General features: G+C 42.1%; 1 pseudogene and 1 gene segment (V, D, J or C); both read right to left on the bottom strand.

The window, feature by feature from the left end:
- Window positions 1–5,880: 5,880 nt before the first annotated feature.
- On the bottom strand, window positions 5,881–18,786 carry LOC128587725 (immunoglobulin heavy variable 3-23-like; annotated as a pseudogene).
- A 3,832-nt stretch (window positions 18,787–22,618) lies between these two features.
- The window catches only part of LOC128587724 (immunoglobulin heavy variable 3-49-like), a 29,103-nt gene continuing 25,837 nt past the window's right edge, over window positions 22,619–25,884 (bottom strand). Inside the window, 1 exon segment of the V gene segment in view lies at window positions 22,619–22,695. Within this exon segment, the coding sequence occupies window positions 22,619–22,695 (77 nt within the window).

The following is a 25,884-nucleotide window of genomic DNA, read 5'->3' as shown; positions in this document are numbered from 1 at the left end:
CACTTTTTTGTCTGTCACTTCTTCTGTCTCAGTATTTTATTATTTTTTTAATTACTTGAATGAGGTATAATTCATACAGACTAAACCGCTTATATTTAAAGTGTATAAGTTATAAATATTGGCATATTCATAGTCATTATAAAGATAGTAAACAAATCAATTCCTTCAACCTTATCTTCTGTTCTTCTTTCCTTCGTTCCCTTTTCCTTCTTCTACTAATTCCCTAGGCAAATATACATTGTTCTTATACTACTTTAGGTTAGTTTTCATTTTGTAGAATTCATATAAATGGAATAATATATTTTTTCTGCTTATTACTTTTGCTTATTGACTGAGCACCTATACTTGAAAATATATCCATAGCGTGGAGTGTATGAAACAATCATGAATTCTAATGAGGGTAGTATTCCACTACAGAAATTTCATGTAATTATTGTTTATTAAGCTGTTGATCATTATGTAAGTCTTATATTTTCAGGGTCTAGCTAGTAAATATGTCATTCATCTTGAAGTTGTACACAAGTGAGAAGTAGCTTCTTGTTTTTATTTTTAAAAACACTAACAACAACACAAAAACTGTAGAGCTACAATGTGGAAAACATTCCTTAATACTTCAGTTAATTAAAGTTATAGAACTAACAACAAACCTGACATGTGGGGAGAGACATGTTCTTGCAGGAATAAACAAGGCCAGGGAGTTATTTCATCTGGGGCAGAGTCTGCCACACACAGTGTAGGCTGTGAGAGGATCAAGCTATGAATGTGTCTTTCACTGCAGGAAGCTGAGTGTGGTAAAGGCTTTATGGTGGGAAGTTCTCTGGGGTCACATGCTCCAGGGGGTTTCTATCCTCTTATCTCTTCCCTTTGGAAAAAGGACAGTCACAAAAATCTCCCTTTTTGTAAAATTCACTGTGGGAGAGAGAGACAGAGAGCACACACTTCTGAAATGCATATTGAATCACATATTTTAGTAAAAATTACAAATTTGATTTTCAATAAAATCATCAATATGGCAACCTGGGGGTACAGTGGACCGCATAGGAACTGGCAGGGACACAGAGGTCCCCACCTAAGTTTTCATCAGAGCGCCCCCCCGACATCCCAGTGGAATATTGGTCTTATCTGCAGGGAAGAGCATCAAATCTGGAAGCTGAGGACCCTGATGGAGAAACACTGGGGAGAAACACTCTGCCCAGGAGGAGGGGCAGGAAAACTGGGGCAATCAGCAAACCTGGAGCAGAGACAGCAGGACCCGGAAGGTAGCACTCAGACCCAGGGTCCCAATGCCTGTTTAGAATTACAGCTCGGGAGAAGGTCAGAGACTCTAGACATTAGTCCAAGACCTTCCACACCATGACAATTGTCAGGTGAGTTTCACACTGGCGTGTATGTGGATAGTTGGAACAGAGAGAGCCTCTGCAGGAGAGCACAGGGGAGAACATGAAGCCAAGCAGGGAACAGAGACAAGGTGTCACTGGGGAATCCGAAATCTCTGATGGACGCAGAAGGAGCAGATTCAACCCTGGTCATCACTGTAAATACAGAATACAGAGGGACCTCTGAGGATGTTCAGAAGAAGCTGTAGACTAAGTGCCTAGCAAAGGAAGGACATGAGAAACTACAGGCAGAAAATGCATCCAATAAACTAACAAGGCAAGATCAACTTTACAACGCAAACATTTGTGGTTATCAACATAAATACAAGATACATCAGAGAAAAACACCAGAGCCGGAGTAGACAAACAGTCTGAATATGACTGTGAATGACAGAGCACTTAGAGCTATCAAATAAAAGAGCATATTCAGTAAAATCTCCACATGACAACATGGGAAGACCACAGGATCTGACAGTGACTCTGGTGACAGATGAAACACTAATATCTGATGGAGTTTCATGACAGTCAGAAGCACTGTGCTCTGCATAGAAGGAGCCTTGTGCACACTCAGCAGTGCTGAGTGAGCTTTAAAAAAATGTCATTGGAAGTCAGGCAAACAAAATTGCAAAGACAAAAAGGAGTGAAGAAAACAGGAATGATTATAAAACATTGTAACATAGATATGTTTCAAAGTCAACTGAGAAGTACAGCTGCTGGTGTTCAGGAACATTCAAAACATTGAAATTTCCAAACACACATCTTTTGGTATGAATGTTAAACCCAATTTTGTCCAATCTGCCTGTTTTTCAGATAATTCAGTAGATTTTGAGGTACACTTAGGCAACTATATGGCCCCTTTTTACTCTCTTCATATATTCAGCAGTGGGGAAATAAAACAGATGTCAGGGGAAAGGGATTGGAAACATCACCTACATCTCTGAGGCAGGTTAATATTCAGAATAAAATTCATCTGTTCTGATTCTGAGCCCCACAGTCAGACCTGAGTCACTGTCAGCAGAGGGGACAGTCTGAGCTCCCTGCATTCGGGGCAGCACCTGATATATGGAGTGATGTTTGGGGTCTCTGCAGGCTCTGATGGGGGCGGAGTCAGCTCCCAACTCAGACTCAGCAGTCAGGGAAGTCTCTGCTCTTTCTCTGGGTCAGGGTAGTGGTTGTGTAAAGAGATGATCAACTTACTCTACTCATGACCTCTGCACATGGACAGAAACAAACGGATATAAGAATCAATTCATCTCACAGTACATTTAACAATCCCTTATGTTGGTGGAAATACCGACTAGGAGAAATTAAGGAAAAATGCACCTGGGGTGAATGTGGACATTTTAGTTTTACTCTGCCAATACCCTTCAAAGTGATAATGGACCTTCCTTCATTTCTAACATACTCAACAAGCATGCAAAGCTCACAGATTAGCTGAGAACTATATTCCTCTTGAGACTGCACTGTTGAGGCAAATTGAACAGATGAATCACACTTTACAGAGAAACATTGCAAAAGTATGTCAGGAAACTTATTTGACTGGGGGTGAGATGCTGCCAATTACCCCGCTGTGGGTTAGAGTGGCTCCCACAGGCAGGCTAAGTTCGAGACTCTTTAGAACATTACATTGGAGGCCATTCCTGGTTCCGGCCTTGGTGCAACAACCAACCAACACATGAGGAGATTTACCATTGCCAAATGTGTTAAGACTCCAGGCACTGTACTGACCTCTGTTCATGGGTCTGCTTCCAGCAGGAACACTCCTCCACAGTCAGGGCAGACCTTTTCTTTGGACAAGTGGTTGGGTGTCCTGCAGACATGGACAGAACAAGGGCCTAAAGATCAAGTGTGCCTGGGAACTGAGACCATTTAAGGTGCTGCTCTTGTCCCCACTCCCCATTTAAACTTCCTGGTTGAAGCTGTGGAAACAGCACACTCAGGTCTACGAGGCATGTCCAGCAGACTCCTGCCATCTCTGGAAGCAGGAAGACCATGGGCTCAGGAGCCCAGGAGGAGCTTAGCTGCTCTGTCAGGAAGAGGATAAGTGACGGAGAAATGACCACCATTTCCTTGACTTGTCCTTTGGGGATTTTCACTTCACTGGAAAGACAACAGTTTACTTACAATCTGTCAGTCTACTGACCCCTTCCTAACCTATCCCAACTCTGGCTGGGTTGAGAGCCTTAGCCTCAGCTAGTTCAGGGCCACTCTGATCTTATGGTTGCTGCTATGTTCAGTTTACCCGTGTCGCCTCTTACACATTAAACATGGGGAAGCCAGTTTGTCAGAGTACCTGTGCCATCCACTGATAACTCTCTGCTCTCTCTTACTCAGGCCCTTGTGCAAAGTAATGATAAGGACCCACAAGCCTACAGATGCCCTTTCTACTGGCTAAATTATCTCCCTAAATTCCCCACCTTTCTAGACACTGAAACTTCAGTTTTTTTCAGAACCACCCTCTTTATTTTAACCCATTAATAAATTATTGAACTCCTTAAATGGGCCCATGGATCACTATTTGTCCAATATATGCTTGTAGAAAATATTCCATCAAGGAAACAATTTGTAAAAAAGATGTCAATGGAAATCACAGCCAGAAAAAATACATGAATGGGACTTCATTAAATCAAAAAGCTTCTACATGCTGAGGAAATAATCAACAGAGAAAATAGCTAATAAAGTGGGAGCAACTATTTACACTCTCTGCCCTTGCTGTCTACAAAGGCATCGGACTCTAATTTTGTTATAACACTTGACACTCACATTACCCTGGACTGTGCCTGCAGGGCAGGGAGTCTGTGTGGTCACTGACCTCCTCCTACACTCCTGTTCAGCCCTCTACAGCACACAGGCCATATCGATACAATCAGACAGCAGGCCACTTGGCTTCAAGAGACTTCAAAGCACCCGGGCAGGTTTAATCTGCGATCCTTGAGAGAATGGCTCCTAGATTTATATTCCTGGATTCCAATTACATGTGGAATTCCATGAATCATAGGAGACATTCTTCATTTATCCCTGCTACTGTTCCTTCTTTGGTCATGGTTACCTTCATACAGGCAAAACTCATGTTATGACCAAATGTTATCCGAGGCTGCCTGAAACTGTCAGAGCAAGAGAAGAGACACCTGAGGGGCAGCGCCTGTGGCTCAGTGAGAAGAGACACCTGTGACCATTGCTCTTAAAGGGACATGGAAGTGTATTCTACTAGCCAGGTCAAAGGCTTTTGTTCCATGGTCTGCTCCAGTGACCCCTTACAGCAGGGAGTAGCCTGTTGAGAGATGATGTCTCTCTGTCCCCAGACCCACAAGTTGGTGGAAAAATTTCTGGCCATGGGGCAGTGGTAACAGTACAGGGAGCCTTATCCTGACTGGATGCATTTTTCATCTCACCCCTGTGCTCATATTCTTCAAGTTAAAATTGTTCTGAGATCTGCACACAGAGCAGCTAATGATACAAGTAATCTAGATTATAATTTGTTCTTTGAAAATAAATAATGATAACCCAGTCCTTAAACTGATTCCCAATGAAATAAGGATGTGTACACACAAGTGAGTGTCTCATGTGAACACTATAGGAATACTGTAACCTGGATCACATCACTCATATTCAGGTGACAAAAATGAAATGAACGTCACAACCTTCTCAGACTCTTGCTGGCATATAGATGTCTGTGGTGGTCAGTCATACCTTAACACCAACACCTTCAGTCCCCCTCTTCCCTTAACACAGGAAAGATCCTGAAGTTCTCACCACCTTCAGAAGTTTCTTTAGGACAATTATCCCCATCTTCTTGGTTTGATGGCTTTCTGATTAAATCACTTTCTTCACCCCAAATGTGGTGTTTCAAATTATTGGCTGTCATGTGGTGAGTGGTATGGTTGTGAATTTAGTTAGTAGGGAAGCTGAAGGTTTGAGAAAGTTTTATAAGCCTTTCTCAGGTCCTTCGGGGGCCACAACCTGAGCCCCACCTGAGCTGCAGGTAAAGGGCCTGAGCCCTGGGATTTAAACATAGAACTCACCCTCCCCAACTGTTTTCAGTAAAAACATGGAGAAATGGGAATTGAGATAATTAAGCCTGGATACAAAGGAAAATATGGATTAGGAGAAAAGAGGACAACTGGGTCAGTTCTGAGTCAGATGTGCAGTTATACATTAGGGGAAGGACAGATTCTAAACGTCAGACTTTCCAGTGTACTGACCCTGTTCCAGCTCCGACTGCTCCTAATCAGGAAATCCCACTGAGCGCTGTGCCCGGAATGTGACTGAAGACACATCCGTTTTCCCCGAACTTCCTCAGGACTCCATTTCTGGTGAAAACTGTAGGTTCATTTTGGCCACTAAAGTGATTTTCTGATTTTTGTGCATGTGGGAGAGAGTCCTTACGTTACCAACCGACCAAACAACGTTTTGTGTTTGGAGTCTTCAACTGTTTGGACAGGATTATAACAGATGAAACTGTTATCCGGAGAGTAAGTCTCAGACCCTGGCTGGAAACCAGCTCTTATTCACGACCTGCACCTGCTCTGGGCTGAGTCTGTGCTTTGTAGGTCCCGGGCGCCCCCTGGCGGCCGCACCACGCAGGAGGTTCATGTTTGGGCTGAGACTGCCGTCCAGTCACTGTGTCCCTTGCACAGTAATACACGGCTGTATCCTTGGGCCTCAGACTGCTTGCTCATTTGAAGATACAGAGTGTTCTTGCTGTTGTCTCTGGAAATGGTGAATCGGCCCTTCACAGAGTCCACGTAGTTTGTGCTACCACCATTTGCACTGATGTATGAGACCCACTCAAGCCCCTTCCCTGGAGCCTGGCAGACTCAGTCTCCAGTAGCTGCTGAAGGTGAATCAAGAGGCTGCACAGGAGAGTCTCAGGGACTCTCCAGCTCAAGGCTGGACCAAGCCTCCCCAAGACTCCACCAACTGCACCTCACCCTGCATACCTGGAAACACAGAGACACCTGGTCAGAAACCTCCACACACCCCCTCCGTTCTCTCTCTCACATCCACTCACCCACTCCAAGTCTCCAGTTCCCCAGGAATGACCATGTAATAGAGCAACGAGGAGAAGCCAGCTCAGCCCAGACTCCATGGTTGACTATGCTCAGTCCTGAACAGCGCTTGGGCAGAACTGAGTCCCGGGGCTGAGGCTCCTCTCCCAGAGCTGCATGGTCAGGGCTGGGCTCGGTTTCATGAGCAGCAAGAGGACCTATTTGTGTGTCCTCCCAGTATATAGGAGGTGTGAGGTGGGATGCTGATGGAGGTCTGGAAGTATTCTACTGTGAAAAATTTAGTTTTTGTGAGGGTATCTGGTTTACCCTGAAACATGAGTCTGAGTGACAGGTATCTACATTGTCTTCATTGACACATGTAGAATAAAACCCACAATTTCAGGTGCACTGTATGATGTGTCTACGAGCTACCATCTGGTTAGAGGGAGCTTGTTTTCTGGGCCTATCCTTCTCACCACTGAACCTGAATGCCTCTTGTAATGACTCCAGGCTGGGGCTTGTCATGAGTCATGTAGTTTGCAAAAATCCCTTCTTGTTATGAGAATATTAGTGATTTTACTGTATTCTAGTGTTTACTTAAATACACAGATATCCTGGGTTCACAGAGGAGCAGGGTTCACACAATGTGGTTTCAGGAGTGTCTCCTGGTTCATGTGTTATTGTCCATCTTTTCTTCACTTATTTCTACTGAATCCATCCATTTTGTTTGTTTACTTAATGTTAATTAACCTTTGACATACAGTGAAGTTCACATATTTAAAGATTATTAAGAAACGTTGAGATAGTCATCACCATGTGTGAGACAGTGAACAGGCCAATTCTCATTTTGTCTTATTATTATTTTTTTTGAAATTCCTCCTTATTTCCCTTTCCTTCTCCTATACTTTCTACTGATCTATTTCATGTTACTTGTCTATTTTCTACAATTTATAAAAGTGGAATCATGCAGTATTGCAGGCAGAATGGGGACCTGAGCCCCCATTATCGGCAAGGGAAAACACCCCCAGAAGAATGGAAAAATTAAAAAGTAAGATGAGTGAGTCAGAACAAAGTCAGCTAGTTTATCTTTAACCAGCTGCTGCTAAATTTATTATGTGAGAAAGTTTCCTGCTTTTCCTAAAACTCCAACATACTAGCGATACAGTTTACTAATACCCCTGCTACATCTGTGAACAATCTGAAGAATTTATGGCCACAGAAGATGCTGTGGCAAGGCCTGGAAAGATACATTAACTAGGCCATTTACTGCCCAGTAAACAGACAAAGCAAATACCCATTGTGGAGATTTGTATTCGGCAAGGGCAGAAATCAAGGAAAAAGCTGGAACTTTGAAATACTGGTAGGAGAGATTATATCCTTTATCACAGAGAAAGACCCTCTATGGTGGTGATGAGAGGAAAATTTCTCTCTCCCACAAATTCTTCAGAGGAGATTGACACCAGTGGAGTTTTACTCCACAGTGAACTAGCAGAGTTCAACATCTCACTAGGAATCTGTGTGTGTGACCTCAGACAGAAGGCTGCCCCCACACAAGGCTCAGGGTCTGGATTTCTCAAGACTGCTCAGACCCTTAAAGTTAATGATTATAGAAAAAAATACAAGCTGATATGCTAACTAAGAGAAACTGCTGGAGTCATTGTCCCCTTCCTCAGCTTACCCTCTGGAATAATGCACAAATAGTCTTCAAAAAAAACTGAGTGGAACTGACACTGGGGGCCACCACTGGAACCCCAGAAGCAGGTGATGGTCCCCTGAGCTCCAATCTTTGAAAATTCTAGTCTGGGTGTCTTGTCTTTTTCTTTCTTGTCGTTTCTAACTTTATATTTCTTCAGTTGGTCACTGACAGATCCACAGGTCTTAATGGACCCTGCCCGTAGGGAAGGATCCCAGCAGAATATATACTTTTATTTCTTTGGTTTACTTAATTCAGCATTAATCCCTATGAACTCAGCCATGGTGTAGTGTTTACCAAGTAAGCTTGTACAGTTACTAACGAGTGACATTCCAGTTTGTAAACTTACCAAGTTTGCATGTTTATCATGGTACTCACTGATATTCATATTATTCCCAATACGTTGGATTCATAGATAAAGCTGCTACTCAAGTGGAAGATGAGACAGCAGAGAAAAGAGCATTTTTCCTTCCACAGTAACAAGAACAAGAACATCTCCATTGTAATCACCATCACCAACAACAGCCCACAGGGATGAGCTGCACGTGAGCACCATGTGTTTAATACCTCAAACACGGAAGTGGTGTATGGAGTGAAAAGGTGGAATCTGTGAGGGAACCAGCACTTCCAGGGAGAAGCGGGTCCAGAATATTGGTCCATGTTAGGAAGCGGCCAGCAGGAGGCACATAGGACAGGACTGGATAGCGCTGTTTATAGAAGCAGGTACTGGATCGTGAGAACCTGAGCATAGTCAGGGTTGGATCCTTAGAATGTCCTAGGGGTTACCGAGTTGTGGTGCTGCTATTTTATTTCCCTTGAAGCCTTTTGCTACAGTGTTGGGGACATATGACAAAATGCTTCCTCACAGATGTTAGCACGAGGGAAAATTTATTCATATTTCTGAAATGCATCCAAGCCTACTTTCCCCATCACAAACTCAGAACTAAGGAATTAAACTTCAAAGCAAGGATGTTGTATGAGGAATGACAAACCTGAAATCTTAGGGACACTTGAGCAATGCCAGCAAACTGGTGGGGCAGTGGTCCTGACAAGGGTTACATTCAGAACTATAGTTTCTCTCTCATCACGCAGATCACAAGCTTTAAGCCACAGGAAAATGTACCAGCCGAGAAGATTTAAGGAGACATACCTGGGCCATGGCAGAGAAGGTTTGTGGAAAATCAAAAAGACACTTTACAATAGTGGAAGAGGGAAGCACATGCAGACTGGCATCACCTCTGCAGGAGCGGCAGTACCATGGGAGAGCTCATTGCAGACCAAGGGTCACGATCCTGGCCTAGAAAATTGTGTCAGTGTCAAGGTCAAAGACTGCCCTCTCATGCAATGCCTTCCCACATATCAACAACTGGTAGGTAAATTTAAAATTAGAATGTGCCTGGGAGAGACAAAATACACTGTCTCCAGGAAAACATAAAGTAAATACAAAGCCTGGCAGGAAACACCAATAGAGGATCCTGGAGGAGTCCAAAGTCTGTGCTCATGCCAGAGAGAACCTTCAACACGAGCAGCCACTGCACCAAATATGGGACATGCAGACTGAGCAACTTCACAACAACTTCCACAGTCAATGCCTAGAAAGGACAGGATGTGTCACGTATAGGAGGGAATGTACATTAAATAAGAAGTGAAGCGACTATCAAACCCGACATGTCTAGCTTAGAGGGAAAACATAAAGTATATCATTACAAATTTAACAATGTACACTGAGGCACCACCTAGATGGCTAAGTAGAGACACCATTGTCAGACTCTCCACTGAAGAGTAGGGGTCAGGCTGAGGAGGGCAGAAAACAATTGTGGACCACTGGAAGAGACAGCAGGGAAATGTAAGGACCCCTCTGAGAGGAGTTGTGAAGCTGAGAGAGGAGACTAGAAAAAAGAGGTCACCAGCACAGATCAAATCCAGGGGGCCCAGAGCCCTGTAGAAGGGTGAGGGGCTATCCACTTCTACCAGGGTGCTTCAGCTGGCAGCAAACACAGGATTCTCATTCCATGGTGTGGGGAATTCTACAAGAAAGAAGAGAGCTGGCATTTGTGCGTCTGTGAGAGGGACATAGCCAGACACCTGTTTCTCCTGAGGAGAGAGGAGAAGGATGGGGCCCCACACCTCATCTCACCTTAACCTTGTCTCCAGTGGTTGCTTAGACCAGGGGCAGAAGGAATGTCCTACCAATGTACCAATCAGAGCATAGCTGCCATTTTCAAATGGATGTACCAAGACCCTCTAGCCTGGGAACAGGTTTAATAGCCTTTGAGGTGACCCAGAATAGACTTAAGCTTAATTTTCATGTCATCAGCTTCAGTCTGCACTGTGGTGCACACCCCCAATGGGCTCTCAGAGAGCCTCACGGTAGGTCACATGCTCAGTAAGACTCAGGGTCCAAGCTGACTTCTGAACCATGGGTAGGCCTGATCCAGACAGTCTAAGACAGAATGTAACCTTAAACACCACAAATCCTAAACACTCATCCAAAAGAGGCTGAATCAATTGGGGTTCAGAATGCTACAGATTAGTACCCAGCAATGACACTTATAATGTGTAGCTACATGCATCAGTCAAGACTCATGTAAAAAGGCATAATGAAAATGATAAAAATGAGTTCCCGAATTACACCCACAATAGTAGAAATTTGTGATTAAACAGGAATTGTAAAGTTACTGTAAATAGTATCTTAAAATACGCATATATAAAAGCAAACATAGTCAGAATGCAGGACCACATAGGTAATCTTAGCAGGGATATGACGATATTAAGAAATATTCAAATAGAAATGCTCAAAGTAATAAAAAGTACTGGAATAAGAAATAATCAAGCCTTTCACAGGGTCATAAACGCAGTGGTTTCACCTTCAAAAAGAACCCATGACCCTGCAAATAGGTCTGAAGAATTGCAAACATAAAATGCAAAGAGAAGGAGCAGTACATCAACCTGGAGAGTGAGAACTGGTATAACTGGAAACTCAATAGCAAACCTGCCAGCTAAGAAAAATTAATATCGAAGTCACAATGTCAGTAGGGCTCTACCCCATGACAGATGTGTGAATCACAGATCCAGGAATTTCAGAAAACCTCCAGCCAGGTGTACATACACAGAGACACACACAGCACTGATGCACACATACACACGTGAAATAACGAGGGTGAATTTCTTCACAGAACACACACAGCTTCCATTTTATTATGTGACTTAATTTAACTAATAATTTATTAATAGTGAGAAGTGATGGTCCAAAATTATATTCTTCCATGTGTATGTCTGTATATTCCAAACTCAAAAACTAAATATATTTATGCACACACACACATATATGTTCAGGTACAACTAAATCTTAATACCACTTTTGCCAAATATCAAATTAGAAAGTGCAGTGGCATTGCATGCTATGCTCTGTGCTGGTTCATTTCTCATGGATGACAGCACCATCCCATCTAACTATGAGGAGTTACCAATATCTCACACCCAGCCCCCAGGAGGCTCTGAGGCAGGCCCCCATGGTGAACCCCCACCTCCTGCAGGATCCCTGTACCCAGCTGAAAGGACAGCTCCAAGACTGACCAGGGCACAAGTGCACAGACGTGAGCTCTCTCCTGACCTGTCCATGGTGTGCAAACGACCCTCACTCTGCCAGCCCAGGAGAAGCCAGTACTTGGGCGGGCATTTGTTCTCCACTGTTGATACAAAAGCCATGGTTGGGGAACAGCCAGTGGGTTCAGGGTGTTTAGGGAGCCTGGTCAGCTGCAAGAACAGTGGTGGCATCGTAGGAATCAGGACTAGGGAGGTGATTTACCAGACATTGAGGGGTGACACTGAAGGAACTGGTGCCATCTGTGTGGACAAGGGAGACCAGGAGCTTCAGCAGGAGAATGAAGTGGAGGAACCACCTGAGGTCACACAGGCAGATTCACGTGTGGGAAAGACACACTGAAATGAGGGTTCCTCCCCACACCCCTCAGATAACAGGCAAGAGCTAAGTCAAACTCCAAGACACACAGAGTCATCTCAGAGACAAGTTTCCTACTGAATGACAAACACAGTGTAGGAAATACAAAACCTCAGGACATTACAGTGTGGATGGAGGGAGGACGGCATCTTGTTGCAAGGATGTTTTTATAATTGTGTTAAGACATTTGTACTCTACACCTAGTAAATTTAAAATGTACCCTTGTAAAATGCACTGTAGGTGTGGTCTTACCAGTTACCCTCCCTCCACCCATACTCCTCCCTACAAGTCCCTCCCTCTCCTCTTTCCCCTTCTTCTTGGGCTTGAGTTGCATTATAGCTTTCATATGAAAGCTATAAATTGGTTTCATAGTAGGGCTGAGTACATTGGATACTTTTTCTTCCACTCCTGAGATACTTTGCTAAGAAGAATATGTTCCAGCTCCATCCATGTAAACATGAAAGAGGTAAAGTCTCCATCTTTTTTAAGGCTGCATAAGATTCCTTCGTGTACATATACCACAATTTATTAATCCATTTGTGGGTCATTGGGCACTTGGGCTTCTTCCATGACTTAGCAATTAAAAATTGGGCTGCAGTAAACATTCTGGTGCAAGTATCTTTTTTATAAAGTGATTTTTGGTCTTCTGGATATATACCTAACAGAGGAAGTGAAGGATCAAATGCCAGGTCTATTTTTAGATCCCTAAGTGATCTCCAAACATCTTTCCAAAAGGAATGAATTAGTTTGCATTCCCACCATCAGTGCAGAAGTGTTCCGTTTTCTCCACATCCACACCAACATCTCTGGTTTTGGGATTTTGTGATGTGGGCTACTGTTACTGGGGTTAGATGACATCTCAAAGTGATTTTGATTTTCATTTCTCTGATGATTATGGATGATGAGCATTTTTTCATGTGTCTGTAGGCCATGCACCTGTCTTCTTCAGAGAAGTTTCTCTTCAAGTCCCTTGCCCACCTTGAGATGGAATCACTAGTTCTTTTCTTGCTATTACGTTTGAGTTCTCTGTGGATACTAGTTATTACTAGTTATTAAACTTTTGTCACAGACATAACATGCAAATATCTTCTCCCATTCTGAGAGTTGTCTGCTTGCTTTACTTACTGTATTTTTTGCTTTGATCAGATTTCAGTAATGTATTTTTGGTGTTGTTTCAATTGCCTGGAGGTCTTCCTTAAAAAGTATTCACCCAGGCTGATTTCTTCAAGTGTTTTCCCTGCACTTTCTTCTGGTATTTTTATAGCTTCATGTCTTAAGTTTAAATATTTAATCCAATGAGAGTCTATCTTAGTTAATGGTGAAAGGTGTGGGTCCAGTTTCAGTCTTCTACTGGTCGCTAGCCAGTTCACCGAGCACTATTTGTTAAATAGGAAATCTTTTCCCTGCTGAATGTTTTTAATTGGCTTGTCAAAGATCAAGTAATGGTAAGTAGCTCGGTTCACCTCTTGGTTCTCTATTCTGTTCCATACATTTACCTCTCTGTTTTTGTGCCAGTACCATGCTGTTTTGATCACTATCTATTTGTAGTATAATCTGGGGTCTGGTGGCATGATTCCTCCTGATTTGTTTTTATTTCTGTACTCAGAAAAAAAATATCTTGGGTAGTTGAGTTTTTTTCTGATTCTATATAAAACGAATATTTTTTTTTTTGAGATTTTTAAAGTATGACAGTGTAGAATTAATAGGGATTGTATTAAAATTCTGTATTGCTTTGGGTAGTATGGACATGTTAACAATGTTTATTCTTCCCAGCCATAAGCATGGTATGTTGTTCCATTTGTTAACATCTTCAGCTATTACTTGTTTTAGAGTTTCATAGTTCTCTTTATGGAGATCTTTCACGTCCTTTTTTAGGTAAACTCCCAAATATTTCATCTTCTTTGGTGCTACTGTGAAAAAAATAGAGTCCTTGAATGTTTTTTAAGCTTGACTATTGTTGGTATACCTAAAGGCTACAAATTTGTGAGTGTTGATTTTGTATCCTGAGACACTGCTGTATTCCGCGATTACATCTAAGAGTTTTGTGCTTGAGTCACTGGTGTTTTCCAGATACACAATCATATCCTCTGTGAAGAGTGAAAGTTTGATCTCCTCTGACCATATATGGAGACGCTTGATTGCCTTTTCTTGCTGTATTGCAATGTCTAAGACTTGCATTACAATGTTAAAAAGCAGTGGAGATCATGGGAAACCTTGCCTGGTTTCTGATCTGAGTGGGAATGATTTAAATTTAACTCCATACAACATGATATTGGCTCTGGGTTTGCTGTAGATGGCCTCTATCAGTTTAAGAAATGTTTCTTCTTCTTCTTTTTTTTTTATTAAATCATAGCTGTGTACATTAGTATGATCATGGGGCACCATACACTTGGTTTGTAGACCGTTTGACACATTTTCATCACACTAGTTAACATTTCTTCTATACCAATTTTTTAAAGCTTTCTGCTCATGAAAGGATGCTGGATATTATCAACAGCTTTCTCTGCATCAATTGAGAGAATCATAAGGTCTTTGTTTTTTATTTTGTTTATGTGATGAATTATAATAATAGACTTATGTATGTTGAATTAGCCTTGAGACCCTGTGATAAAACGCACTTGGTCATGGTGTACAATTTGTTTGATGTGTTGGTGGATTCTGTTTGGTAGGATCTTGTTGAATACACTTGCGTCAATATTCATTAGTGGTATAATTTTCATTTCTTATTGGGTCTTTTTCTCATTTGGGGATCAAGATCATATTTACTTCATAGAACGTGTTGGGTAGTATTCCTTCTTTTTTCTATATTTTGGAAAATGTTAAGTCATGTAAATATTAGTTCTTCTTTAAAAGTTTGGTAGAATTCTGATGGGAAGCCATGTGGTCCCGGGCTTTTCTTTTTAGGGAGATTTTGTATAGTTGATGCTATTTCAGAACTTGATATAGGCCTATCAACATTTCCACTTCATTATGACTAAGTCTTGGAAGGTTGCATGCTTCCACATTTTGGTTTATTTCCTTGAAATTTTTGTATTTCTGAGAATAGAGTTTCTTGTAATATTCATTAAGGATTTTTTGAATTTCTGAGGAATCTGTGGTTATTTCGTCTTTGCCATTTCTGATTGATGAAATTAGAGATTTTACTCTTTTCTTTCTGGTTAGGTTAGTCAAAGGTTTATCTATTTTACTGACCTTTCAAAAAACCAACTTTTAGATTTATTGATCTTTTGTATAATCCTTTTTGTTGTCAATTTCATTCAATTCTGCTCTAATTTTGGTTATTTCTTTTCTTCTGCTGGGTTTGGGATTGGTTCTTTCTTTTCCAGTTGCTTGGGATGTCCCATTAAGTTGTTAACTTCCTGTCTTCTCTTGAGGAAGGCTTGCAGTGCTATAAATTTCCCTTTTAGGAGTGCCTTTGTGGTATCCAGGAGGTTCTGGTAATTTATGTCTTCATTATTGTTTTGTTCCAAAAATGTGGTAATTTCCTTCTTTATCTTGTCTGTGACCCAGCTATCATTCATCATAAGATTATTTAGCTTCCATGTTTTTATGTGAGTATGCACATTCCTATTGTTACTGAGTTCGATTTTCATTACATGATGGTCTGAGAAGATGCAAGGAATATTTTCTATTCTTTTGAATTTGCTGTGGCTAGACTTGTGACCTAAGATGTGACCAATTTTGGAGAATGTTCCAGGGGGTGATGAGAAAAATGTGTATTCAATTTTCTGGGGATGAAATGTTCTGTAGATATCTGTTAAATTCAAATGTTGAATAGTAAAGTTTACATCTAAAATTTCTCTACTTAGTTTCTTATTTGAGGATCTATGCAACACTGCCAAAAGAGTGTTAAAATCTCTGACTTTTATGGTGCTGGAGGAAATCAAGTTGCACTCGTCTGTTAGGGTCTGTCTTATAAATTGAGGTGCATTCTGGTTGGATACATAAATTTTAATAATTGAAATCTCATCATGTTGTGTGTTACTCTTAACAAATGTGAAGTGACCATCCTTATCTTTCCTTACTTTTGTTGGTTTAAAGCCTATTGTATCTGTGAATAAAATTGCAACACCTGCTTTTTTCTGATTTCCATTTGCCTGAAATATAGATGACCATCTCTTCACACTGAGTCTATATTTATATTTAAGGTAAGATGAGACTCCTGTATGCGGCGAATATCTGTCCTGAGTTTTTGCATCCAGACAGCCAACCTCTACCTCTCTAGAGGGCCATTTAAACCATTCACATTAATTGAGAATATTGATAAGCCTGGTAGAATTTTGGATATCGAGATTTTTGAAAGTCCAGTGGACATTTTTAATCCTTTCACGCCAGTGGAAGTTGAAGTTTGATCAAAAGTTTCTGAGTGAGTTTTCTTTTGTGGTAGAGGATTGTACTGGTCATTATGGAGGATAGGTCTGAGAATATCCTGGAGAGCTGTTTTAGTTATGGCAAATTTCTTCAACATATGAATGTCATTTAAGTATTTAATTTCTCCAGTTTAGCTGGGTACAAAATCCTGGTTTGAAAATTATTTTTTTTTTAGGAGATTAAAAGTCAATGACCACCCTCATCTAGCTTGGAAGTTTTCAGCAGAGAGATATCCAGTCATTCTAATATTCTTCCCCTTGTAAGTTATGGTTTTCTTCTGTCTGTCTGCTTTCAGAGTTGTTGACTTGAGTTTGGGTTCTGAAATTGCCTGCTATCTAAATTTCAGAATGGCATGTCTTGGAAGTTCTCTTTGATTATCTCATGGAGCTGAGCATCGGGGCCTTTTGAAGCCAGCTCAACACCGTCAGGAATTCCTGTAAGGTGAATATTAGTTTTCTTTGAATTATCATAGAGCTCTCTGAGAGAATGATCCATTTTTGTTCTCCACGTCTCTTCCTCTTTTAGTGTTTGGGAGCTTTAAAAAGCTTTGTCTTCAATGTCAGAAATCCTTTCTTCTGCCTGATCCCTTCTGTTACTGAGGGATTCCACTGTATTTCTCAGATCTTTTGAGGGCTGCAAGTTCTTATCTCAGAGTTAAAAACTGTGGTGATTTTCTCTTTGAATTCATTGAATTCTTGAGACAACTTCTGAAATGCTCTGTAAATTTCTAACTCCAACTTTACTTGCATTCTATTAATCTTATTTGCAAAACAAAATCTGAATTCAATTTTTTACATCTCAGACATCTGTTTATGAATGGGATCTTCAGTTGTGTCTGCCATGTCATTCCTTTGGGGAGTTGAACTACTCGGATTATTCATGTTTCCAGAGTTTTTCCACTGATTCTGCCCAATGATTGCTTTACACCATTTGGCTAGATGAGCAGTTAAGGTGAAGTTGAGTTGGGGGATCCTGGAGTAGGGATTAGCCAACTCTTTGCTGAGGAGGTGGGACTGGGGTCTGTACCTTTCCCCCTAGAGCACTGGAAAGGACCCATACAGTGCTATGGCCTGAGACACTGGGGGCGGGGAGGGGTCCTTGGTGTGGTGTGGCTAAGTGGCTTTGTCTTGTTTTCAGCTGATCTCAGTCTAATACTAGTGATTCAGTAACTCTGGATTAAAGTCTCAGCTATTATTTGTTCCCTTGGGGTTGCAGCTCACATCAGGAGGGTTGATGTGCATTCTTCAACTTTCCCTATTGACTTAGCCCAAAACCAACATCTTACTATCCAATAGCTTACTTGGGGTTGCAGCTCACATCAGCAGGTTTGATGTGCATTCTTCTACCTTCCCTATTGACTTAGCCCCAAACCAACATCTTACTATCCAATAGCTTACTTAAACAATTGTCATTAACTCTCCTTCTGGATGGGAACCTGTGTGGAAAGCTGGCTCCAGTCAGCAATCTTGCCCAAGATTCCACATGTTGCAAGGATTTTTTTGCCTGGGACTGTGCTTGATCCCACCACCTGCAGCATATGGGGCTGTGTCCTACTCCTTTGAGCCACAGGCACCATCTGTTGCAAGGATTTTAATGATATTCTGTATCTAGCAGATAACTGCAAAAAAAAGTCTTATAATTTTATTGAAATTAGGTTCCAAGTCATTCCCTTTCAGATGTTAGAAGCCAAGGCCTTACCAGAAATCACTAACTGTCATGATGATGATAAATGATAGAGAAGAGAGGAAACACCAGGGGCTGGAAGGAAACCTCAGCTTCCCTTTGCACCAGATTCTGAGCTGGAGGATGAGCTCCTCTGATGGCTGCGCCCCACAGGAGGTTCATGTATGGGCTCACACTGCCGTTACTTCACTGTGTCCCTCAACAAAACTATATGGCCGTGTCCTCGGTCCTCAGACTGTCCATTTGTAGATACACAGTGTTTTTTCCATTGTCTTTGGAGATGGTGAATCGGCCCTTCACAGACTCCAGGTAGTATGTGCTACCACCAGTACTAAAGCGTGATACCTACTCCAGCCCCTTCCCTGGGGCTTGGCGGACCCAGTTCATGTGGTAGCTGCTTAATGTGAATCCAGAGGCTACACAAGTGAGCCTCAGGGACCCGCCAGGCTGGACCACTCCTCCCCCAGACTCCACCAGCTGCACTTCACACTGGACACCTGTAAACAGAGAGACACCTGGTCAGAAACCTCCACACACACACCCTCTGTTCTCTCTCTCACATCCACTCACACACTCCTAGTCTCCCTCAGTTCTCCATAAATCACTTTGTAATAGAGCAGCAAGGAGAAGCCAGCTTAGCCCAGACTCCATGGTTCACCGTCTATGTTCAATCCTGAGCAGCCCTGGGAGTCCGGGGATGTGCTCCTCTCCTAAAGCTGCAGGGTAAGGGTTGGGCTGGTTTTCATGGGCAGAGGGAGGCCCTATTTGCATGTTCTCCTGCTATATAGGAGGTCTGTGTGGGATGCCTGGGGGAGGGCAGGGCCCAGAGGAGGCGTGAGTACTCTAGGGCAAGAATATGATCTGTTTGCCACGTGATAAAATAAAAATTCTTATTATGCGATTACAATGTGATAAACCTTAGCATACTTGGTTCTTATTTCATGTTTACATATGTGCAAGGATCATGTGTTGTAAGTGTTCTGGATTTTTCCATGTTACAAATGTGAGGCTCACCATGGAGCACAGAGGGGCTCAGAGATGTGTCCAGTATTTCACGTGTGGTCAGAGTGACTTTTTGGCATCTGAGAATGAACTCCTCAGTACTAGAATCCCATGACCCACAAATCCACTCCAGGATAGAGTTGGGCCTGCCTAATGAGGTTTGAATAATTCTGTAATGGGAACATTTGTAATTTTGCTGCTTTGAGATTTTACCCCCCAAATGGAGAGGATTAGGTTTGATGGAGTTGAATTTTCAGGGATCTGGGTCATTTTTATCTCTATCACTTCTTCCCTCTCAGTATTTTATTATTTCTGTAATTACTTGAGTGAGGTATAATTCATATGGACTAAATTGCATATATTTAACGTGCATAAGTTATAAATATTGGCATATCAATAATCATTATAAAGATAGTGAACAAATCAATTCCTTTAAACTTATCTTCTGTTCTTCTATTTTTCCTTCTTTCACTTTTCCTTCTTCTGTTAGTTCCCTAGGCAAATATACATCACTATTACGCTACTTTAAATGAGTTATTATTTTGTAGAATTCATACAAATGGAATACTACAGTTTTTATGCTTATTACTTTCGCTTATTCACTGAGCATATATACTTGCTATACATAGGGTCGAGTGTATGAAACGGTCATGAATTCTAATGAGGGTAGTATTCCACTGCAGAAATTTCATGTAATTATTGTCTATTAAGCTCTTGATCAACATGTAACTCTTACATTTTCAACATCTAACTAGTAAGTCTCTCACACATCCTGAAGTTGTACACAGATGAGAAGCAGTTTCTTGTTTTCATCCTTAGAACAACACTGACAACAACATAAAAACTGCAGAGCTACAATGTGGGAAACATTCCTTAATACTTCAGATAATTGAAGTTACAGAACTCACAACAAACCTGTCATGAGGGGAGAGACATGTTCTTGCAGGAATAAACAAGGCCATGGAATTATCTAATCTGGGGCAGAGGCTGCTACACACAGTGTAGGGTGTGAGAAGTTGAAACTATGAATCTGTATTTAACTTTGGGGAGCTAAGTGAGGTGAAGGCTTGATGATGGAAAATTCTCAGGGGCCACATGCTCAAGGAGGTTTCTATCCTCTTATCTTTTTTCTTTGGAAAAAGGACAGTCACAAAAATCTCCCTTTCCACAAAATTCACAGTGGGAGAGAGAGACAGAGAGCACATACTTCTGAAATTTACTTTGACTCACCTATTTTATTACCATTATAAAATTAAAGACTTGATTTTCATTGAAGTCTTCAAATCTGGCATCCTGGGGGCACAGAGGTCCTCATAGGAGCTGAGAGGGACACAGAGGTCCCCACCAAAGTTTTCTTCAGAACCACCCCCCAACTACTTCCCAGTGGAATAAAGGCCTTGATCTGCAGGGAAGGGCATCAAATCAGGAAGCTGAGGACCCTGATGGAAAAACACTGGGGCTGTGAGAGAGAACAATAAATGCTAACAGGAGACACTCTGCCCAGGACGAGGGGCAGGAAAACTGGGACCTTCAGCAAACCTGGGGCAGAGACAGCAGCACCAGGAAGGCAGCACAAAGTCCCAGGGTCCTGATGCCTACCTAGAATTACAGCTCAGGAGAAGGTCAGAGACTCTGATATTAGTCTGAGACCTTCCATACGCTGACAGTTGTCAGGGGAGTTTCACAGTGGATTGTATGTGGATAGTTGGAACAGACAGAACCTCTGCAGGAGAGCACAGGGGAGAACATGAAGCCAAGCAGAGAGCACAGACAAGGTGTCACTGGGAAACCTGAAGTCTCTGATGGACGCAGAAGGAGCAGATTCAACCCTGGTCACCACTGAAAATACAGACTGCAGAAAGATCTCTGAGGAGGGTCAGAAGAAGCTGTAGACTAAGTGCCTAGCAAAGGTAGGACATGAGAATCTACAGGCAGAAAATGCATCCAATAAACTAAAAAGGCAAGAACAACTCTCCAGCCCAACATATGTGGTTATGAACATAAATATGAGATACAACAGAGAGAAAGCCCAGAGCCGTAGTAGACAAACGATCTGAATATGACTGTGAATGACAGAGCACTTAGAGCTTCAAATAAAAGAGCATACTGAGTAAAATCTCTACATGACAACATGGGAAGACCGCAGGATCTGACAGTGACTCTGCTGACAGATGGAAACATTAATATCTGATGGAGTTTCCTAACAGTCAGAAGCACTGTGCTCTGCATAGAAGAAGCCTTGTGCACACTCAGCAGAGGGGTTGGCTCAGTCTGCAAGTGAGGTCAGGGCTTTAAAACAATGTCATTGGAAGTCAGGCAAACCAAATTGCAAAGACAAAAAGGAGTGAAGAAAACAGGAATGATTATAAAACATTGTAACATAGATGTGTTTCCAAGTCATCTGAAAAGTACAGGTGCTGGTGTTTAGGAAAATTCAAAACATTGTAATTTGCAAAGATACTTTTTTTTATTAAATCATAGTTTTATGCATTAATGCAATCGATACAATATGATGCTTTTACATACAAATTGAAATATTTTCATCAAACTGGTTATCATAGCCTTTACGACAAACACACATATTTTGGTATGAAAGTTAAACCCAATTTTGTCCCATCTGTTGTTTCTCAACAAATTCTGTCTATTTTGAGGTAGACTGAGGGAACTATATAACCCCACTTTATTCTCCTCACATATTCAACTATAGTTAAATAAAACAGATGTCAGGGGAAGGGAGTTTGGATCATCACCTACATCTGTGAGGAAGGTTAAAATTCAGAATACAAGTCAACTGTCCTAATTCTGGGCCCCACAGTCACACCTGAGTCACTGTTAGCAGAGGGGACAGTCTGAGCTCCCGGCACATGGGGCAGCACCTGATATATGGAGTGATGTTTGGGCTCTGAGGTGGGCAGGGTCAGCTCCCAACTCAGACTCAGCAGTGAGGGAAATCTCTGCTCTTGCTCTAGGTCGGGGTAGCATTGTATCTGGAGGTCACCAAAGTTCCTCTTCTCAGGACTTCTTCACATGGACAGAAACAAATGGATATGAGAACCAATTCATCTCACAGTACATTTAACAATCCCTTATGTCAGTGGAAACACTGACTAGGAGAAATTAAGGGAAAATGCACCTGAGGTGAATGTGGTCATTTTAGTTTTACTCTGCAAATGCCCTTCAAAGTGATCATGGACCTTCCTTCATTTCTAACATACTCAACAAACATGCAAAGCCCAAGGATTAGCTGAGAACTATATTCCTCTGGAAATTGCACTGTTGAGGCAAATTGAAGAAATGAATCACACTTTACAAAGAAACGTTGCAAAAGTATGTCAGGAAACTTATTTGACTGGAGGTGAGATGCTGCCAGTCATCCTGCTGTGGGTTAGAGTGGCTCCCACAGGCAGGCTAAGTTTGAGCCCCTTTAGAATATTACATGGGAGGCCATTCCTGGTTCCTGCTTTGGTGCAAAAACCAACTGACACAGGGGGAGATTTACCATTGCCAAATGTGTTACGACTCCAGGCACTGTACTGGCCTCTGTTCACAAGGCTGCTTCCAGGAGGACCACTCCTCCACAGTCAGGGCCAGACCTCCGCTTCGGACAAGACTTTGGGCGTCCTGCAAATGTGGACAGAACAAGGGCCAAAAGATCAATTGTGCCTGGGAAATGAGACCATTTAAGTGCTTCTTTCATCCTTACTCCTCAGTTAAACTCTCAGATAAAAGCTGAGGGCTTAGAACACTCAGGTCTAAGAGGCATGTCCAGCAGACTCCTGCCGTGTCTGGAAGTAGGAATACTGGGGGCTCATGAGCTCTGGAGGACCTGCAGCTGCTCTGTCATGAAGAGGATAAGTGACATGGAAATGACCACCATTTGCTTGAGTTGCCCTTTCGGCTTTTCACTTGACTGGAAAAACAGTCCTTTACTTAGGATATCTCAGTGTATTTACACTCCCTAACCTATCCCATGGCTGGGTTGAGAGCTTCAGCCTCAGCCAGGTTAGGGACACTCTGATCCTGTGTTTGCTGCTGTGTTCAGTTGTACCCTTGTCTCCTCTTACACATTAGACTTAGAGTAGCCAGTTTATCAGTGAACCTGTGCGTCCGCTGACAACTCTCTACTTTGATCCTCTGTAGTTCTCTCTTACTCAGGCCCTGGTGGAAAGTAATGATAAGGACCCACCAGTCTACAGGTGCCCTTTCTACTGGCCAAATTGTCTCCCTAATTTTCCCACTTATTCTGGAGACTCAAAGTTCAGTCTTTTCAGAACCTTCCTCTTTATTTTAATTCATTAATAAATTATTTAACTCCTCAAATGGGAACTCTGTGGCCCCTATTTGTCAGTTTATGCCTGGTGAGAATGTTACATCAAGAAAAGAATTTCTGAAGAAGACCCCAATAGAAATCGCAGTCAGAAAATAGAAATAAAAGGGACTTCATTAAATCAAAAAGTTTCTACACAGCTAAGGAAATTATCAATAGAGCAAACAGTTAATTGACAGAGTGGAAGAAAATATTCACAATCTATATTCTAACAATAATTTGGGAAAACAACCTGAATCTATAAACAACTGAAGGAAATTAACAAGAAAAAACACACTGAATAGTGGGGGAAAGATGTAAATGAAAGTTTTCCAAAAGAAGATAGACAAATGGACAATAAAATTTTGAAAAAACACTGAACATTACTGATAATTACAGAAATGCAAAGTAAAACTGCAATGAGTTGTCACCTTCCCCCAGTTAGAATTGCTCTAATTATAAGATGAAAACAATATAGGTGGTGTGGATGCAGAGAGAAAGGAATGCTTACACATGGTGGGAGGCACTGCACATTAGGACAACCTCAGTGGAATGCAGTGCGGATGTTCCTCAAGGAAGTAAAGCAGACCTATCATGAATCCAGCAATGTTACTACTGGGGTGTACCCAAGGGAAAAGAAATCATTTTATCATGAAGACTTGGATGTATCTTACAGTCCAATTCACAATTGCAAAGATGTGGGATCCATACAAGTGTCCATCAGCCCATGAGGGGATTAACAAAACATGGTATGTGTGTACTAAAGAATACTCTCAGCTATGAAGAGGGATGAACTTATGCCTTTTACATTGGGTGGAACCACAGATGCTTATCCTTTGTGAAGTATCTAAGGAATGAAAAACACACACCACATGCACTCGCTATTAAACTGGAACTTACCAGTGAGCACAGAAGTGCACGGAGGCAAGTAAGGCTCAGTGGAAATCAAGTGGAGGGAGGGGGAGGACGAAGGGCTGAAACCTACCAACAGGTACAACGAACACTATTCTTGGGATCAGCACACTTAGAGCCCTGACTCAAGAATAAAAAAATTTGTGCATGAGACCAAGAAAATTTGTACCCCTATAAGACTTTGAAATAAATTAAAATAAGTCTTAATAAAAAATGTTTTCTCTGGGCCGTGCCTTTGGCTTAGTTACCAGGGCACCAGCCCAATGTGCTGAGAGTGGTGGGTTCAAACCCGGCCCCAGCCAAACTGCAACAAAAAAATAGCCAGCACTGTGGCAGGCACCTGTAGTCTCAGCTACTCGGGAGGCTGAGGCAAGAGAATCACCTAAGCTGAAGAGCTGGAGGTGTCACTCTAACAAGGGTGAAAAAGTGAGACTCTGTCTCTAAAAACAAACAAACAAAAAACTGTTTTCTCAAAGACTAGATGAAGTGAAAGAGAGCCAGCTTCCAGAGGAACATGGTCAACACCCTCACCCAGATTCCTGGTTCAACAACCTGAACTTCATGTTACCCAGAATGCTTCTGCAAACTTTCAGATAGGAGCAGACACTGTTTGTACGTCCTCAGGAAAATGTTTGTCTGTGTGGACCATGGAAGTTCCCTTCAGGCAGATGATTGTTTAAAGGGAAAGGCAGTGGGGAAAGTTGTTGGTTGGGGACACTCGCTACCTACTTTTCTGTACATACCACGCCAGAAGTTGCCTGTTTGAACATCTCCCTAAAACTGTTCGCCAGGGTAGCCTGAGGCCTCCAAGGGGCTATCCCAGTTGCATGTTGCTTTGGTTATGGTCTTCTTAAGTGGGGGTTATGGCTGCCCATTAACACAGAGTAAGAAATGTATCTGAAAGTATAAACATGTCACTAATAAACTGTTTCTGCCCTTGATGTCTAAAAAGTTCTCAGACTCCTTTGTTACAGTAACACTTGACATCACATTACCCTGGATTGTGACTGCAGGGCAGCGAGTCTGTGTGGTCACACACCTCCTCCTACACTCCTGTTCAGCCCTCCTTCAGCTTAGAGGCCGTATTGATACAGGCACAGAATAGGACGCTTGGCATCAGCACTTGTCAGAGCACCAGGGCAGGTTTAATCTGGGATCCTTTGGAGACTGGCTCCCAGATTTATATCCTTGGATTTCTATTACATGTAAAATTCCTTCACTCATGGGAGACATTCTTCAGTTAGGCCCTCCTGTTCCTTCTCTGGTCATGGTGACCTTCACACCAGCAAAACTCATGTGTTATGACCCACAGTTACGCAAGGCTGCTTGAAACTATCTGAGCAAGAGAAGAGATACCTGTGACCAGTGCTCTTAATGAGACATGAAAGGGTATAATACTATCCAGGTCAAAGGTGTTTCTTCCATAGTCTTCCCAAGTGACCCCTTACAGCAGGGAGTGTCCAGTTGAGAGATGATGCCTCTCAGTCCCCAGACCCACAAGTTGGTGGAAAAAAATCTGGCCATCGGGCAGTGGTAGCAGTACAGGGAGGCGTATCCTGACTGAATCCATTTTGGTCATATTCTGCAGGTTA

This window comes from Nycticebus coucang, chromosome 6 (genome assembly GCF_027406575.1).
Source record: "Nycticebus coucang isolate mNycCou1 chromosome 6, mNycCou1.pri, whole genome shotgun sequence".
Lineage (NCBI taxonomy): Eukaryota > Metazoa > Chordata > Mammalia > Primates > Lorisidae > Nycticebus > Nycticebus coucang.
Note: the sequence above shows the minus strand (reverse complement) of the source record. Positions and strands in the feature narration are given on the sequence as shown.